The sequence below is a fragment of the Ischnura elegans genome, chromosome 3, assembly GCF_921293095.1.
Source record: "Ischnura elegans chromosome 3, ioIscEleg1.1, whole genome shotgun sequence".
Lineage (NCBI taxonomy): Eukaryota > Metazoa > Arthropoda > Insecta > Odonata > Coenagrionidae > Ischnura > Ischnura elegans.
This window is the reverse complement of record NC_060248.1, coordinates 18,267,599-18,287,916: the sequence shown is the minus strand read 5'-3', so window position 1 is coordinate 18,287,916 and position 20,318 is coordinate 18,267,599. Positions and strand designations below refer to the sequence as shown.

Genomic DNA, 20,318 nt, shown 5'->3' with positions numbered 1-20,318 from the left:
TGGTCCAACGTACACACTTATCAAGTTATGCCAATTTGCGTATTTGCTATACTAATCGAATCGTACTTTAGACACTGCTGACATCTGTACTGTAAAATCCGCAATCCTATTGATATCCCTTCTATGGTCACTCCCTTATCCCTGCCTTCTCTAATATCCCCGCTTTCAAAATTTAGCCTATGTTCTTATATTGGTGACGTAATTGGACGGGATGCGTGTATTTCTTACGGGGGCCTAATACAAAAAGATATAAATTCAAATCGATGTATCTTCATTAGGAAACATAATTCATCTAAATAATTTATGTGTGCGCATAATTCATTTTTTTTCTTACATATTGTTAAAAATTTTATTTCCGTAACTATGTAAATAAGCCCAAAAAATGGCTCAATCGAATACAACCTTGTATCGATCATAACTTCGAGTCTAATCAATCGATTCGCCTGATTTAACTTTTGTCGGATGAATGACATTTTCAGTCGTATTTTGTATGACATTCATGTTCAAAACTTGATTAATAAAAAAGTTATTAGCGATTAAAGCGTATCCAAGGAGATTCGTATCGATATAACTCGCACATGAATCGATCGATCGGAATGGTCATCATTGCAAAAGTTGACCATTTTAATAATATTATTACTCTGAAAATTTCATTCCTCTAGCTTAAGCGGTTGCTAAGATATTCAAGATTGCATGCTCCACAAAAAAATGGCGACAATGATTTTTCGCTTGCAGGACATTTTTCGGAATTTAATTATGAATAACCCAAGAGGGATACGGCGAAAGTAAGCTCAAACGTGAGGGTTCGGAGAACCCTCTAACGGTTTTTCTTGGAGATTCCAAATTTTCATATGGCACATGTCTCAACGCCGAAATCCAAGATTGAAAATTCGACCACCTCTACAATGGAAAGTCGAAATCGTTTATTCCTCGGAATTGTTTCGACATATGAAAATTTCGAGATAGCCAAAAAATCAACCAAAAAATCTAGTATCTTGCGTTTCAAGGAATTTGTCCTGTGATGATTGCAAGTTGGTCAAAAAAAATCCTAACGTAGTGCCATAAGAAAAGCATGGGGCACTTTCAAAAAATCATAAAAAATACTAAATATTAATTCATCGCATTGACAACCACACCAAAAAATCAACCAAAAAATCTAGTTTATACCAAGAGAATCTCATGTTCCTCACATATTTAAAAATACATAATAAAAGTGAAAAAGTTTTAGTCCCATAAGGCTCCCATGTTAATTCAAGTCGATATATCTCGAAAAGTTATCGACTTTTTTAAGATTTCAGATTTTTCCTCCCGATGAATATTTTTTTACTTTTACGTCCAATATTCCATATACCCACACATATCACCAGTTTGGCTACTAATTTGTATCAATCACACAATCAGTGAATCAAATCGCAGCTATTATAGGGACGTTAATAAACTTACTGGATAAGAATAATGTACTGTCTTGAGCCATTTTCGTCACGTTTAAGGAATATACTATTTGTATTGTTATAGAGTTTGCTTGTTTATAAAAGAGTCCGTTTCCCTACATTAAGCGCACGATTAAAGTCCATTCTCTGCAGTCGTATGCGGAATGCATTCAAAGAGAGAAACTTTTCAGTGCACCTCTTGCAGTGCCCAGCGATTGCATAATAAGAATAATTTTTATCGATAATAATGCTGAGTCTTCTTTTTAGCTCGTTTCGAGGACAAATCTTTTTTGCGTTGTAGTTCTCCCTGTCTTCCCATTGGTTAGCGCCAGTTCTCCTTCGTTCAGATCTAAATAGTCTGGCTCCAGCACCGGCCTCTTATGATGAGTGAATCACTCACCCCCTTCTTAATTGAAATGTCGGTTTTCCAATTCAGCACGATATCGTTTCTACACACTGCTCAATTGATAGCCACCATCCCTATTATAACTCAAAACGAAACGGGACATATTTTCTCAATTCTAAAAGGAAATGGTAATGCTACTTCATTCGAAAGGATAGCTTTAAGAGGCCAATTTCAAATTATTGGGACAGAAAATCCACGGAGAGAATTGAATTTGGATTGGAAAACTAACATTAAGTGCTGAGCAACTCATCGTAAGGGACCAGGGCTAGAGCCAGACAATCAGGACATGAGTCTATTAAACTTGACGCAAACCACACACTAGAAATACCACACCCATACACATAAATAGACGCGACGATCCATACTCTGAGGTCATCAAAAAAAATAGACCGAATGCATTCTCTCACCCGGATGGTATCCCAAGAGAACTCTATCGTTGATAGAATAGGTGTTAAGAGAGTAACCCGACGCCAGAAAAACGACCAGCTTCTCAGAGTTGTAAACTATCCCGTAATTGGAGAGCGTAAATTGGTAACAGCTTATTACTTATGAAGAATCTAAGGTTTTCCCGGCGAATAGACTGGAGGAAGAGTTCTCTGGTTTCCAGCCGGGTCTGGATGGACCAAGATGTGCTGGATGAACGGACACATCTTGGCTTAATCCATTCACCCTGAAGACGATGGTAGACCTCGCCCTCGAAACGTCAGTGCTGAAAAACCCTTGGACCCGGCTGGAAACCCGAGAACTCATTTTAACGACGCTCACGTCTACGCTGCAGAATTTTAGTATTCTTACAAGGATGCTGCCAATCGTTACTTTAGCGATAGTATGAGGTTTACAACTAGTAGTGGTCTCTTGGAATCCCTAGTTTTGCCATCCTTCATGGCCAGTGGTGTGATGGCAACATTAGCAGTGTCGGAACGCACTTTTCTTAACTTTTTTTACAAGTGAAATATTAATCTGTGTGTTTCACCAATTTCAGCAAATATATAATAACCAAAGAGAAAGATATTTTGTTTTGGCTACGAATGTATATATTGGAAATTTTGAGGTACCAAAGTTGATAAAAGTGTTACTTGACTAATATGTCTTATGAGACACCACTGCTCATGGCCTGAAACAATCAAAAGTCGTTTCCGAAAGCGCAAAATATCAATATTGCCTCATTTAGAGTGCAATTGATGACGGAGCACAACTATCTCACGTGATAATTTACGAAACACCTCCAACGCAGGAGACATCTAGAGGTCTGACGATTTTCGCACCATAGGTACTATTGAAAAAGTCCATGCTCACTTTTTTTTTTATTTCCTCTACGTTCGCGGGATGCCTCTTCCGTTCGGAGTAATTCATGACTTGTCATGTTAGATCGCTTTTTTTACGCTATGAAGTTAACTGTACCATATGCGCTTACCAACGCGACCTAATACCATGAACCTCGAGCAATTACCACGGGAACGAAGAAACCGGTGGTCTACGGGACCTTGAGTGTGACGTGTGATTACCTGGATCAATGCGGAACAATTTTACCGAACACATTTCTTCATTTACTATCATCAATTGAATTAATGATAGTAAATGAAGAAATGTGTTTGGTAAAATTGTTCCACATAGATCCAGGTAATCACATGCCACACTCAAGATTCGTTCTTACTTTCCTCGCCTCATCGCTGCACCCAAGGAGCTACACAAATGTTTTTCTACCAAGTAACTAATTCAAAATATATGAATTTTTGTATGTATTTACATGTATAGTATTGAGTCTTATCTGAGAAAAGCTAATTTTTATCGTGAGCATAGATTATTTATTATTTACAAGCCCTACCTTGCTCTTCCTATCACACCAGTTAGAAGCAGTAAAAATTGACAGAACTTGCGATTATATATCCTTTGGTTTTTTTCTATGTTTCTACCCCTGCAAGCAGCAAATGAATTCGCTGAAAAGTCAGCTTGTCCAACTCAACGACGGTTAACTCATTAGTGCTCGGACTAACAGATAATTGGAGAGCCAAAATTTGTGTCAACCAATGGGAAAACTCTACACATAAGAGATTGTAATAAATGCGGGTGACACTGGTGGCACCAGCATCATTTCCTGAGGGAGATCAACACGATGGCTATTGAAATATGTACTGGACCAGACAGGTCCTCATAACCGAATGGAAACCCTAGAAAAATCTATCAATCATAGCATAAATTATAAGATATTGATCCTTCACCTAAAATTACCGGTCCAGCTGAAGGAATGAGTCCTCATAAGCCTTGCGTCCAATGAAAACATATGCTCAAGCATGCAAACTGTGATTGATTTCCATTTTTTAAATCGTATCGAGAGTGGTCCACTACAGTGGTAGAGGATCGATATCCATCCATCTGTCCCAAGTTCTAATCTCTTGCCAAAACTTATCGCCAGGGTCGTTCGCAGGCGATCCCTCGGATATCTGACGAAACGTCAGTATCTTGTAGTCTGCCGCCAGTTTACCCGTCTCCACTCCGAGTCTCGCGAGGTGATGGAAATGCATTATTGCCAGACGAGAGGGAAGCGACCCGGTGAAATTCCCAATGAATACGACCGAGTAGAATTCAGTCCTCAGGGCTTTTCTTTCCCAGAGTGACGGGTACTGCCAGCCGCGGTATTCCCGCGATCTCCCATATCCATCGATGTAAAAGTTAGCTTTACCGCTCCAGCAATATTCTGTACCATAGCGCGGGCATAAACTGTCTTTAAACTCCCCAATAACCACGTAATCGACGGCTCTTGTGAAATTGCTCGCTACCGACGACTGGTAACCCAAATTCGATGCTGGGAATGGAATTCGACCATTCGAAAATAAATCGACCTTTAGCGTTGAGTAACTCGTCCACGATGGCAACGTGCTCAAGTAGCCGTCCAGACCACGCGCAGGGGAGGGCGCTCCGGTTCTGTATGTCTCACGGAAAGACGTCAGTTTATATTGCCGCGATAAAAAGTTCGATCTCACAGCGTAATCCAGGAGACCGGTCAATGCATTAAGGGCCAGCGCAGAAGGGTGATCCTCGGAGAAGGAACCTAAAAATTTTATGGCCAACACATTAGAAACAGAGAATGAACTAGATACTTCAGACCTATATTCCCCACTCGCCTCGTAAATGTGACCATCTACTGTGATGTAGTAGTTGTAAATCTCGGCGTACCTCCCGTCATATCTTTGCTCTTTGATGATGGGTATGCATTCTTCACGGGTATGGCACCTTCCTCCTCCGTCGTCCACCAGAACCATTGTCATTCCACGGTACGAGCCATCTGAAGATTCATAACCCCATTCACTGCGTTTGATGATAGCCAGGGGAGTGTAGGATGATGGGTACCGACCGTCGGCAATCCATCCCTCCGACCAAGCGGACCATCCCTCCACGTACTCCTGCAAACCCTCTCCAAGAGATCCTTTCGCAGCATAAAGCAGTCGACCAATGGAAACCATTTTGTATCGAGGCGACAACCTACCCACCTCCACACCGCTCGCCATCAACAGCTTCAGGGCATTGACGGCCTCTTCGGGCGGGCCGTCGCTCGTGAAGTTGCCGCACAACTGCACGCTCACGTAGCTGTCCTCGATTCGTTTCAATTCCCACGGCGACCGAATCTCCCACCCGCGACCCTCGAACACGTCCCCGCCGTCCGTGACGTAGAAGTTGTGCGGCAGGTCGTCTCTCAGGGCCGCACTCATCTCTTGGCGTTCGCGTGTCATGAAGGCCGTGCACTGGACACGCCCCCTGCACCGCTCCCCGCCCTCGCTGATCATCACGTAGGTCACTCCCCTCGGCAGCGGACGCGAGCGGGTCCGGTTCGAAGCCCGCCCTTCGCCGTCCCACGCGGCTCTCCGCACCAACCTCAGGTGTCGAGGCAGCACGTATTCCCATGAGCGGGACAGGCGAGCCACGTCCGTGGCCCTCGGCCACGCGGCCATTGTGTCCTGCAGACCGCGACTGGAGTGGCTCGTGTCGTTGAGCAGGGTGGCCATCGCGATGACGGCGTGGCCGGCAGAGAGCCGTCCGCTGAGTAGGCCGTCGTCCACGAGCCACTGGTAGGCCTCGAGAGCGCGGGCCGAAGGCGGGCCGCCCAGGAAGTGCACGGTGACGGCGGTGAGGCCCCGCAGGTGCCAGTAGGGAGGGGCCCGCCACCCGCGACCCTCGTACACGTTCCCGTCCCCACCCACGTAGAAGTTATCCCTAAGCTCGCAGTTCTTCCTGCGGCCCCTGAGGGAGCGGACGAGGGCACGGCAACGCCGCATCCGGGAGCAGCCGAGGCCTCCGTCCCTGACCACGATGACGTCCACCGACTCCCTCTCCCTCTTTATCTCGTCTTTCTCCCATTCCGCTCTCCTGTGCAACCGATTCGGCTTCTCCACTTCTGCAGGAAGAAGATAACCTTGGCTCTATCTTCAAAGAAATCAACAATCCAAGAGTGTGGTCGTTAATTAGGACCCGAGATCGATATTAATTTTTTAATAACTACGAAAGATGGAAGGGAAACATATGAATGAGTTTCGAGAAGATCTCAACCATTCCCCCGACACCACTCTGTAAGTTAACGCGGAAATTTGTGATCATTTTACCTGTGTACAATATACAACAGCCAACATCACCATTGTTCGCAAGCAATTTGGAATAGTTTTAAAACTTTTGATCCCGGCCCAATGAATGAAGTTTTTGAATAAGAGAAGGCCTTATTAATATAAAAATGTCGTGTCCTTTGTAAAATTTCTCGGTGTGACTAATTGGTGAAGGGTTAGTGTAGTTTTAACTCTTACTATTCAATTTTAGTGGATAAATCCATCAAAGTGGAAGAAAAGGGAATATAAGTTAATGGCTAAGATCAACCTTAGGCGAGGGAACATTAGACTTGAGGATTTGTGCTGTTTGGGGTTGGTGCAGAACGCGTGACCAGTGGAGGAAGAAGGAATTGGTCAGTAGAATTGCCAAAGCGGATAGAGCAATCCTAAAAAAAACCATCGTCTTCTTACTGATGAAAATATAAGCATTTAAGTTGGGACCCAATTCCTCAGGACTTCGGGGTTTCCGTATGGGAGCGAGGCAAGGACGATGACAGCGGCGGAGAAATCGAGGCTGGATTCCATCGAAGTGTGGAGTAAGGGAAGAACGACGGTGATTAAATGCATAGATCGTGTGATTGGTGATGCGGAAGTTCAAAGGAGCGTAGGAGAGAAGAATGATATTTTGAGATTCTTGTGTGGAAGACGGAACAATAAATTGATCACATCATGAGATACATGGAAAAAATGAAAATTATCGTATAAGGGAAGAATGGTAGATAAAGTTCGCAAAAGGGTGGTTTCCTATTATTTTTTGAATTGCCTAAATCGAAAGATTATTACTCCTGGAGTACGTATTACACGCTTTTAGATTTTTAAATTACGATATATATTTTTCACGATTAAATGAAAAGTGAAACTTCTCAATCGCAAGAACGCGACGGCTAAGAATGAATGCTGGGAAAATCCCTTGTGACGTCATTCTGGTTCCAGTTGCCGCCGGGTGACGCCACCTTGGTGCGAGGCTATGAGCGCCGCTACGATGCAGGCTGCTAGCAGGTCGCAAAGTACCCTGTTAGCGGGTAGCGCTTGGCCTAAATAAGGATTATTAATACTGTATCAAATGAAGGAAACTTTCCCACCATAGGCAATTTTAATAGGTGATTATTTAGAGATGTTTACCTAGCTCTGGGCCTCATGCATGCATTGGTAATCTAAGACGATGTAAAGGGCATAGCTGGATAAAGAGGGTGAAAAGTCCCCCCTCCCGGATTTTTCCCGTTCTTAAGGTATGCAATTTGGGATCAAATAGGACAAACCTCCCCATATTTCCAGCCCGCTATGTGCCCACCAGGGCCGGCTAGATCGAAAATACGATTTTCACTCTTTTTTAAATATCTCGGTCAAGAATGCATATTTTTTAATGCGGTTTGCGGCATTGGAAACCTTATTTAATGGCACATATTTTAATTTTTTTTCAAGAACTTCGGGCGGGGTAAGAAGATATGGCGTCGATTTGAAAATTTCTAAGGCAAGTTTTCATAAAATTTTCTTGAGAGGGCCAAAAAGAAAAAACGTTTTCTGGAAGTGTATTTTAATACCTTTCGGCTGGCGTATTGAAAATATAACTTTTAGATGGTGGAACATCGCGAAAAATGCGATTGAAAACATGCGATTTTGGCCATTTGGCTCTATGCTCTGACCCTCCATAACACCCATTTTTAGTTATTATAGTATTGTACCGATTAAAGTTCTCACCACAGGGACAGAATGGTATTGATACTGGTTCCAAAAATGCATTCAGGGCCCTTGAAAACGCCTGAGTAAGCTAAAAAGAATTTCCCTGCTTCCAACCCCTCCGTCATTCCTTTCAATGAGAATTTATTGAACTTCCTCAATGTCCTTATCAGATATAAATTCATTGAAATTACCTCACCTATGCTAAACTATGTGGATATCATTATAACTTTATGATAGCTGTTTGCTGAAATGAAAAAAATTATGGGTTTCAACTTTTTCCCAGTTGGCATACAAATAAAAAAAATCTGGTGAACAGTAACTAGCCGAAAAGATGAATTTTCACCATACAATTTTATATTGACTCCAGGATGTCAATGAAAATCGCTCTTGAAAGGTTATTCGTCATCCTCTGAATATTCATTGATGCATGTTATTACGTTGTCCGTCAAAACAAATGCTAGTTAAAATCTTATTTAATATTACTTAATAAAATCAAGGTCTTGCGATTTTATCTTGGTACTGCCCGTAGGATAAATAATAAATTGTTGCTGCTATATGAGCGCAACACCCTATTCTTCTATTCCATTACCACAGTCACAGAAATATCTCAATATGCTGCCCCATACGATGTCATTCGCTGTAATTATATTCTAAATAAAAATTATAGTTCCTTATATTTTAATGATATTTTTCCTTAATACTAACAATACCTACCCGTCTTAATTTAGCCACGAAATCACAATTTATTCAATTCTTTAGTCGTTAACTGAGCTCGCATGCCTTTCAGCGTCGGCATCAGCACGCTTAACTCTAAATCATCTTCTAAATATGACACAACATCCCGAAATCCTCTATCCAGAATCAAAATGTCTCCTTTTTTCATGAAATTATTACTGGATATGCCGATTGCAAGATTGATTTTAGAGAATCGGCATCATTTTGATTGGCCAAAAAGGGTCCGGGCATAACAATCACAACCCATCAAGGGTCATAATAGGGAATGGTTTACAAAGAGGAGCTAGTACTGTTCATGTTTCCGGTTTGGAGTTTAAAAAGAAAAACTATCAGCCCTTGAGTGACTGACCTAATATTCGAATATCTCGCCGCCGTTAACACACTAAGTAACTGTATTACTTAGTCCCATGACAAACCAGTAAAAGTTCGGGGACATTCAGTTCTCTAGAAAAAGGAAGTCACTAAGTTTCGCCGTCAAACTGCGGTTAGATAAAAATTCGACTTTGTCCACAAATAGACGAATTTTAGAAACATGCAAGGAAATACTTATGCAGTAGATACGGCAAGTGGAAATTTCATTGGTAAAAACCGCTTATCATATAGATAACCTTTACAGACCACATTTTTGAAAGAAATGATCTACCTCCACCCCCTTCAATCTAGCTTATACGGGAACAGGATGGAGGTAATTTGTAGCGGTATATCCACAAATGAAACAACACTTGCGTGTAGATACAACGCGGGGAAAACTCAAATCGAGCTCATTTTCTTAATCTAAATTCTTACATTCCGGCAGTTTTCGGAGGCCCTGAAGCCATTTTCGGCACCAGTATCAATACCATTCTGTCCCTGTGGTGAGAACTTTAATCGGTACAATACTATAATAACTAAAAATGGGTGTTATGGAGGGTCAGAGCATAGAGCCAAATGGCCAAAATCGCATATTTTCAATCGCATTTTTCGCGATGTTCCACCATCTAAAAGTTATATTTTCAATACGCCAGCCGAAAGGTATTAAAATACACTTCCAGAAAACGTTTTTTCTTTTTGGCCCTCTCAAGAAAATTTTATGAAAACTTGCCTTAGAAATTTTCAAATCGACGCCATATCTTCTTGCCCCGCCCGAAGTTCTTGAAAAAAATTTAAAATATGTGCCATTAAATAAGGTTTCAAATGCCGCAAACCGCATTAAAAAATATGCATTCTTGACCGAGATATTTAAAAAAGAGTGAAAATCGTATTTTCGATCTAGCCGGTGGCCCTGGTGGGCACATAGCGGGCTGGAAATATGGGGAGGTTTGTCCTATTTGATCCCAAATTGCATACCTTAAGAACGGGAAAAATCCGGGAGGGGGGACTTTTCACCTTCTTATCCGGCTATGCCCTTTCCTATCTACTCGTATATCATCTAGGTCCGTGTGACGTCACGTGGATTGGAATCACATGGACGCCAATCTGGCCTTTTTAATGAGGTTATCATTGACCATTAACATTCGTCTTACCCGAGAAATTTTTAAAGCAAGTAATTACTACATTATGATTACGCTAATGGTGGGCAACGAATCGCAACCAATGCCTATCGTTTTATTTGATGAAGGAAACTACCCTATAGCGGATGTAGTCCACGGAGCGGAGGAGATACATAGTGGACGTAATGAGGGAATGGGAACAGAGGAAATACGTGAGCGTGACAAGGCTAGCTGAATTGGTAGGTGGGCAAACTAGTCCTCTGATTGAAGAGCGATGATGATGAAAGTGAATAGCAACGTAGCCAATACTTACGCTCATAGCAATCTTCATGTAACTCAGCGTTCATGATCTCCCAATCGACTGTCTCATCAGGAACTTCGCCCGCAGCTCCTGTTTGAAGGAGAAACAAAATATCAGTCGAAGCGTAACTCAGCATCTCTGCTTTTGAGGAAACGGTCTGTAGGTTAGGATCTCATTCAGGTCATCAGGTCACATTCATCTAACAATAAGTGCACCGGTGGGAATTACACTGTAGTAAGTGTATAGAGAGGGAAATTATTCTGACAGAGTTCCATTCGTAGAGGGGAATCTCCAGTCCCTCCTGTAGAAGCTTGAATTATGTATGGTGCCACCTTATAATCAGTTTCCTAAAATATCCGCGGCCGTTGAACAATTTCAGATTTAACTTAGCGAAATTGTAAAATAATTCAAATAATATCAACGCAAAAATTAAAAGCTAGAGGCAATTGCCCTCAAATATTTTATCCTAAAGCCGGTTTCAATACATTTTGCATACCTTCGGGAACCATAACTTTTTAATTGATTTATTAACAATTTTTAAATTCGTTTTGCCGCAGCTGGGATATTTTAGAAAACTAATGCTCAGATGAATACAACGCTATTCATTTATGCTCCAAATTTTCAACAGGATATATTCACTTGACAGGAATGACAATGAGTATCTATATTTGTTAAAAAAAATCTCACACATATAAATTTTCGTTGATAGCCTTAATTTTAGCTTATCTTTCTTATCTTTATATGATGATTTTATATCGTGTCAGTCGATCTTTCTGAATCCATTCTTTTCTCTCCTAAGACATCACTAAGCTGAGGACTTTGCTCAACACGCATACTTTTTTCTTTTACTCAAAAAACCAATTTTTAGAAGTTATTAGTTCATTCAGGATTATTTATGGCAAAATAAAGGCGATTTTTAGTGCCTAAAAATCCCTAATTTACCTGTTTACGCCTTTTTCTGATGATATCGCCTATTTCAGGGCCTAAAAAAGCAATATTTTTCCAACGCCACTAAAATTATTTTTAGTGCGCAGCTAGTCTGTTACTTCAGTTTACTTTCTAATCTATAAACGGAGAAATAAAGTCATTAAATACGCATAAAGAAATGCCACACAAAGAATTATTACATAAAGAGCAGAAACACAACTTTGGTTAATTTATGTGGTGCGTATATGCGATGTTTACAATTGCCAAAAACTTGTTTTTCTAAGGCAGCACTCGGTTTTGCTGAGTTTAAAGAAATTCTGCCCAAAGTTACTGTGCCTTAAAAGCCTGTATTTATACTATGGGTAGAGTTGCTCTATACTGGAAAATGAAAAGAGGACTTCGTTGACTTCGATTTATTTTCCTGGTATGACATGCTTCAAATCTGTTGAAGTCAAGGAAGTCTTCTTTTCATTTGTGAATATCAACTTCCACATGATGTCTCCATGTTCCTGGGATTCACCGCGTGGATTTTTCTTAATGACGACAGTTTCTCCGGTATTCCAACCGGCGTCTTCAGGTCGATGTCGGGATTCAATTTCTGCTGACTTATATAGTTCATTTTTGGCGCCAATTTTTCATGCTGGATGCTGATTGGTCCACCTTCTTTTCTCTCGTATGACCCTCTTCCACGAACTGTGGAGAGGGTAGCCGTCTTCTCTATTCATGTTTTCCGGTGTCTTGAATATTTCGATGGCCTCCTTTATTAGCCTGGGATAATATTTATTTTCTTTTTCAACAACTGTTGCTTCGTCAAACAGTATCTGGTGTCCGGGTTCGCTCCATGCATGCTCCGCAATGGCAGAGAGCTGAAATTGCTTATTTTTTGTGGCCCTTCTGTGTTCCTGGATGCGCACTTTCATTGATCTACACGTCTCTCCTATGTAGTCTTTGCCGCATGAACATGGCACCTTATAGACACCTTCTTGAATGTCGTGCGGCAAAACGTCTTTTGGACCCGGTAGCACATCGCCAGTCTTGGTGACACAAGTGAATCTTGTTACGACGTTGTGCTGTCGTAGAATCCTAGAAATCTTCTCTGAGGTGCCAGATACAAACGGAATTACTGCGTATGCCCTTGCTTCCGTCTGATCCACGCGGTGAATCCCAGGAACATGGAGACATCATCTAGACAACGCCGCGGAAAACTACGCATCAACTTCCACATGGTTGAGCTGGATACCATTGAACGCTATATACTGGGTTTTACTCCGCTGATAAAATTATTGAAATACATTAGGTGCGTGACAGGAATAATTTGCGCCTCCGATGTTACATTTTGAAATTAAAAGTTCACCTTTGTAACCAATTTCGCTCATCTTTTATTTTACGTTTACGCAACTCTGCCTATAAGAGAATTCAGTCATTATGGTGCATGAGTAGGTTTTGTATGAGCGAAAGAATATCTGGATGAAGAAGAATCAAACTGCATTCTCGAATCCAAAGCTGCGGAGTTGAATTTCGATGTTGACGCAGACCCTACGTTTATCAGATGCAATTTTGGTTAACTACCATCATTGCTGGAGGCAAGAGAACACTTCCTTGCAACGGCTAAGGAGAAAGTCTTAACTGCGGGGCGTGACCTTTCTTACATACCAAGTGGTTTGGAAAATCCATCGCTCAAGAATGAAGACGCTATGCATGGAAATCCTGGATGGTAAGTAATACATTGGTTTAGGTCAGGGATCTCCAAACTATGGGCCGTGGGTCACAACCAGCCCGACGCATAATTTCATCCGGCCCACCGAACGAATCCCTCTGTGTTTAGCCATCGCCTAGAGAAATACGGTTTATTTCATTTAATGTGAATTCTCTGTCTTCATATTTGGTTTTAGTTTTGAAACTTTAGCAGTTGATTACTCTGAAAAAGCGCAAAACGTGTTTCTCAAGAACTCTCCCGAAGTCCGGGCTTTCGATTTTCACCTGCCCACCTCGCAATGGACACAAGACGAAGTGAAATACCTGGGAGTTACGATAACGCCGAATCTATCGCGGGGATCACATTATAAGGAATATTTGCGGCATAGCCCTGAAGAAACTAGGATTCGTCAAGCGTATTGTGGCAAGATTTCGGATGAGAAATAAAAGAAAAGTGCTATTTCGCACTCGTCCGACCGCACCTTGAATATGCTGCGAGCTTATGGGATCCAGTGCAGAAATACTTAATCTGTGAACTGAATAAAATAAAAAGGAAGACAAAAGTTCGTCAAAAACTTCGTTACCCAGATGTTAAGCGAATAAGGCTGGGAGCCGCTGGAGACTCGGAGGCTGCGCGCTAGGCTTAGATTGCTTGAACAATTTAGAATAGATATATTTAAGACCGACACGGAGAACATGATATTAGAGTGATAATATATTTTCAGGTCCGACAGAGCGATAAATTAAGATAGATATTTTGCCGAACGGATAGATATGGGAATTCGATTTCCCCCGAACCATAAAGGACTTTAATAAACGCTAATCGTTCTTTTTATCTGTAAATGGGTGGTGTCCCAACACCCCCTGCCGCACGCCTTTTAGGCGGCTTTCGGGGTAGTATGTAGATGTAGATGAAAGAAATGAGGATGAGAGCCCAACGACGCCTATCGGGACAGGATAGGGAAGGGAAGGGGAAAAACCCGGATCGTCAATGGGGACTCACTACTAGCGAAACCATGCTTCGCTATTAGAAACGAAAGATATCCCGACCAGGAAGAGAAACCCTACAGTTTCCCATAGATAAGCAGTGAATTAAACTCTTCTTAGCTATTCAATGCATGATAATGACGGTGACGGTCGCTGGCCACCGCTGCATTACTATGGCCACAAAAAATTGATGCCTCCTTGTGTTTCCGGAATTCCCCCTCCCTAACACTACTGTCGGCGTCAAAATGATGTGCCACTGTAATTTGCAAATTTATATCTGGACTTCTGCGCATGCCATAATAATTATTAATACGGCAGTTTAAAGAAAATTTTATTGTCAATTCTTATTAATTTTTTAAATGCATATTTAAAAAATGTAGACACGGGAGTGCAATAAATGACTCCGCGCACCGTAAAATTAGCCGTTTTGTCAACTTCATGAAATTTGTACATCAACCTAGGGAAAACTTCTACGTCCACAACATTCATCTTCCATAATAAGTTGCAAACTTCAATGCAGATAAACAAAAAGGCTTTCGAGTATTTTCAAAACGTACATTTTGTTGTAAAATAACGAAAATGTTTAAAACATTATATGGCCCTACAGTTTACCCCGAAAGAAAAAATAAAATTAATAGAAACACTTCTTAATTCATTTGTAATTTTTCCATGCTGCGGAAATACATGATATTGATGTAGTATAGATTATGTATGGGCATTAAAAATTACGCCGGAGAGAACAAATGCTGCCATACCACATCTTGCTCGCGAAACTTTGCTTCCCGGTAACGGGCAATGGCCTGGCGCGGCCCCGTTTGGCAACATGGCATTAATAGAATTTATTTACATTCACAAATATCAATATTTTCATAGGTTTTGGATCATAGAATAATTGCTTAAATTGCTTAATAATGTTTAAAATTTTTCGGTATTTTACAACAAAATATGCCTTTTAAACAAACGCAAAGGCCATGTTATTAATATACATTAAGTTTGCAACACATTGTGGCAGGTGAATGCTGTAGTCGTAGTAGTTTTCCCTTGGTTGAGTTACAAAGTTCATGAAGTTGACAAAACGGCTAATTTTATGGTGAGTGGAGTCATTTATTGCACTCGCGTGACTACATTTTTGAATTTTTCATGAAACAAAAAATGAAAAATTGAAAATACAATTTCCTTTAAATTGCCGTATTAATAATTATTATGGAATACGCTAAATTCCAGATATAAATTTGCAAAGTACAGCTGCACATCATTTTGACGCCGACAGTAGAAACTTTAAAATAGCTAAAATGCGATACCACTCGTTGATAATATCCAGAAGCAAATTTCAGATGGTCTATTTTTGCAATGGCAGTTTGAAAATTCTCTTTATTACACTCAGTTTGAAGTGTTACACTCAATTTGTGAAATGATGCGTATCCATGTTTTTACAACATTTTACTTTAATATTAATTTTTATCAATCGAAAAGCATAACGATCATCAAATGCTTATTTCCGCAGGTGGCATACACAACAAAACTTTGACTTTTAAAAGGAGTTTGGTTTCGTGGATATTTTCGTAGGCATGTTCGTTTATGTGGACAGAATGTATCGAAACATATGTAGCGCAGAGATGAGGCATTTTTATTTCGGTAAATAAATCAGTAAAAGCTGTGTACCCCAGAGAGTTGTTTCATTCCTATTTACTGAATATTTTAGGAGACAGCGTCTTTTAGCTTCAAAAAAGCGCACTCAAGCCGTAGGACTCAGGCCAAGACCTAAGGTCAAACAAATGGCCATATCTTAGCAAATATTGCATCAGCCAAATATTTGACCAATCATTAAGTGAAACAGGTGTCATTGTTTGCTGAACATTTCATTGGAATTACATCAAATTACAGTAAATCAAAGGTATGGTAGCACTTCAAACTGACATAGAAAATATCATCTTATCAACGAACTTTTGTCCCTTTGAGTCTCAGAATTTGGTAAAATGTTGGTGTTGGAACTATATATGATGCAAGACATATACCCTGAGAATGTCTTTCGAAAAGAAATTCACTCGTTCAATGCGGGCTCTCGTATTTTTTCAAAAATAATGTGTCTTGATTTATGTAAATACTAGTTTTTCTCTACCGTATTGTCTTAGAGCCTCGATTTTTCCTTTTTTTAATTTGTGTAAGGCAGAATGCATTGAAATGCATTAAAATGCATTGTCATTGCATTGCATTAAAATGTTTAACATCCCTTTCCGATTATTTTTATATTTAAATATTGGAAGCATTGTCAATTATCGCTTATCTAATACTCCATCAGTCAGAACTAGCCCAAAATTTTATTTCATAGTATTGACATATCTAAAGTCCTATTCTAAAAATAAAAGAAGTGGCAACTTCTAAATATTATATTATTAACTAATATAATATTTTTATATTAAAACACTATAAGACGGATAAATATTGGTCAGAAAACCAGCGATAATTAGTTGAATTCAATAGTAATATATTTAACACAATGGTTTCTATAACCACGTTAACTTTAATTTTACTTTCTCTTGTCTTTTGCAAAGGTGGTTCAGCTCCACACAAGAATAATTTTTACTTTTTCTTTCATCTCGTAGTTTAAGTTTAAATATATCTTCATTTTTAAGCATAAGTTTTAATCAAATCGATATCTGTCTCTTCAAGCAATCAAATGTGTTGGGATTCTGCAATTATTTTTGCTCTAAAGTAACGGTACTTGAATAATACCAGCGTCGTCAACCTAAACATACTCCATATTAGCTTGCCGAAGCTACCTTTGCAGCTGTGTGAAACCGTAGCATTTTTAATCATAAAACGATAATATCAGAACCAAAAGATATTTCCGAGTTTTACAAATCCCGTTACGATAAAAATTATACAAAGCACTGGTTCCCTCGCCAAAGTCATGAACATTTTTACGTTACACCTGGGGTATGAGTGTTAGAATTATTCTGAATTTATTTCACTTTTTCGCCTTTCAGTTTGTCTCTCTCCGATCGATTTTTGTATTTTATGATATCTTAGAGACTTTTCTTGAGAAGTTTTTCTTTATTCATCCCTGACCCTATTTAGAGTAAGAATTCTCATTCTCGGAAAATTAATTTTCATTCTCACGGCTCTCTAGTAAATGCCGACGTTCCAGGATGCCAAGTGTATGAATGAAGACATCTAATATCCTGATTTTTATGTGAATACTAGCTGACCCGGCGAACTTCGTACCGCCTAACAATCAATGAACTTACAGTTTACTTACACCATTTATAAATCAAGAGCGGCTGTATCGTTTTTAATCATGTTTAATTTATTATAATAAAATAAGGATACAAATTCAATAAAACTACGTAAATGAGTACCAAAACTGCTTGTCAGAAAGACATTTTCCTTCTTGAATCTACATAGGGTGAATCGGAGCACGTTTACGCGAATTTTTTTCAACAAATTTTCTTACGTTTTAGCTTAAGAAATTTTGGGCATTGTGGTTTAATAAAGCAGTTCATGAAATAAAAATTATACGCATTCAGTTGTTGGCTATTTGCGTTATTAGCTGTAAAAAAATGTTTTTAGGTCCAAGTCTGTTGCATACACTTGGCCCATTCAGGGGGCAGGTTGACACGACCCCAGACCGACGCTTGACTGATGCTCAAAATCGTGCAAGAAAAGCCCCTATGAAGCAGCATTCGCATTAAATGACTTAAGGCGCGCCAGTTTTAGTATCTCTGTTTGGAAAAAATGCACTGCGTAAACGCACCACGGTGAGCCCTACACATTCGGGTTTAATGTCTTGCGTCAAGCACCTTCTGAGAAACAACAGTTTTTGTTTTGTTATCAGGCGCAAGATGAAGCGGATGAAGCTAAATAAATATAGCGAAGCAAAGCAGTGACGCAGCGAGGGGAGGTTTTGGGGGATAAACCCCCCCCCCCCCAAGATTAGAGAAATTTTTTTATGAATGATTTTGTTATTAATATTAGGGGGACGGATGACTAACAAACAAAACATATTTAACTATTCACATAGCCACAAAACCCACTATTTTGAACCATTTATCTTAAAAAATGTCTGGGGGAAGTGCCCCCACACTTCCCGCTTACCTTAGCGAGTTTTCTATACCCTACAGACCCGTGGTATTAGCTGCGCCCAAAACCCCCTATCCTAGCTACGCACTTGAAGCGAAGGAAGAAATACAGAGGATGGTTTATCGACTCGTGAACATAGCACGCGAAATTGACCATGAGAAAATCATGGGTTTTCATTAGCACATGAGCACAAACAACACAAAAACTGAAAGAATGACCATGCGATTTTTTAATCGTTATCATGAATGCAACACGAATTGTAAATTGAATACGTTTAAGCTCAAAAGGGCATATGAGTTGAGATCATGGAATCTACGGAATGAGGACTTCCTAACCTTTGAATTTTCCTTTGAGTAAAGTTGCGTGAATCACATTCATCACCAATTCCTAGCCGTGTCCATCTATAGGATTTATTGGTCAATGATTTTGTATGTCAGGCGAGTATTTTTGCGACAATTTAGTTTTTTTTATTATATAGGTACTACATCTTAAAATACAACCTTCGAAGCGATTATAGAAACTTGAACACGAATCTAGCATAAACATGGCGATATTGCTGAGCGATTACCCAGTTAATTTTCATTAGTTTTCGTATGTCTTTTGGTTCTTGATAAAGAAGAAAAGAAGGCTGAGAGATAAATAAGTAAGGATTGGTCTGGAAGTTCGCTCGACCGCTGAGATACGGCAGTTGGGGGAGACGGCCGGATACTGAGGTCATTTGCGTCACTCGGAATGAAGGAATATTTATTAGGACTTATCTTAGGGAACGCAAGCATGAGCTATTTTCGGAAGCACGGACGCCTGTGTCAGGGAAAAAAACGACCATAGGCTCTCAAAGGGGGCTCAAAGTTTTAATTTTTCTCATGTGAAGAACTTTTCTCAATCCTTGGCGAGTGCGTTAAATATTTTAGGACATTTTTAAATTCCCGGTTAATTAAACAAAAATAAGTGATGCTGCAGAGTTGGGAAAATCTTGTCGATTCATCGAATTACGAGACTTGCGAATGGATACCACGTGTCTTGCTGCGCCCATTTCCATGCCATCTTTAATGGTATTTTTAATGGTATTTTTTTATTTTTATTTATTGGTATTTTAATTTAATTTTTAATGGTATTCGTAACGACGAACGCTTCTCGGAATGGACAATGACTTCATTGAATGGACCTTAATTAAAGCTGTGATTAATTCCTTTTCATGTGGTTCGTTTAACATGCTGGAATAGGACTTTTTAAAAGATCAACATCAAGCGAGTTCAAAGAGGTAGTGATCGAAGGTCGACCATTCGCGATAGACTCATTCAAGTGAATTGTGATCCACATCCGACGTAACTTATGCGTCTGAGTTGGCCCATAACATCCATCCCATATCCTTCTTACACAATCCTCTACCCAGGGCCGTACCGCAGGGGGGGCCCTGAGACACCCACCAGTCAAAATGGAAAATGAGTACTCTCAATGGTTTGAAAATCATAAAATCACTTCTCGGCCAATGGTTGCACACCCAGATTATCCGTCCGCTACCCTTACTTGCGCAGTCTGGGCCATGTACAGATTACGAATCAGTCACCTATCCCTCCTATCTATCCCTATTCTCTTGAGAATATCCGTTAACTTTACCCAGTTCACCCTATCAAATGCTTTTTCAAAATCCACGAAACAGGCATACATGTCCTGGTCATACGCTAGGTTCCTCTCCACGAGGAATCTCATTATTGCTTTTGCATCACGAGTTGACTTCCTTTTCTAAAGCCAAACTGATGTTTGCTCAAATACTCGTTTGCCTACCCCTCCATTCGTCTTTTAAATATCCTCAATACCACTTTTGCCATGTGTGATATTAGGCTAATACATAGTCCTATAATCTCTGCATTCTGCATGAATTAAGCCGTCTTCACAAAATCCTATGGCCAACATCCCTCCTCATAGCTCCAGCGTACTAGTTCAAAAAACCTCTTCTTACAATCCTTCCCTAGATTCTTCAGGAGCTCACACTTAAGCATAAGACCCAAAAATTGA

The 20,318-nt window shown here is 40.1% G+C and overlaps 1 protein-coding gene across 1 annotated transcript in view; it reads right to left on the bottom strand.

Annotated features, from left to right (window-relative positions):
- Positions 1-1,438: 1,438 nt before the first annotated feature.
- The window catches only part of LOC124155499, a 39,704-nt gene continuing 20,824 nt past the window's right edge, over positions 1,439-20,318 (bottom strand). Inside the window, exons 3-4 of the mRNA XM_046529360.1 lie at positions 10,626-10,703; positions 1,439-6,226 (exon numbers count right to left, since the gene is read on the bottom strand). Of these exons, the coding sequence (XP_046385316.1) occupies positions 4,179-6,226; positions 10,626-10,703 (2,126 nt within the window). The 3' untranslated portion in view covers positions 1,439-4,178. The remainder of the gene's footprint in view (positions 6,227-10,625; positions 10,704-20,318) is intronic.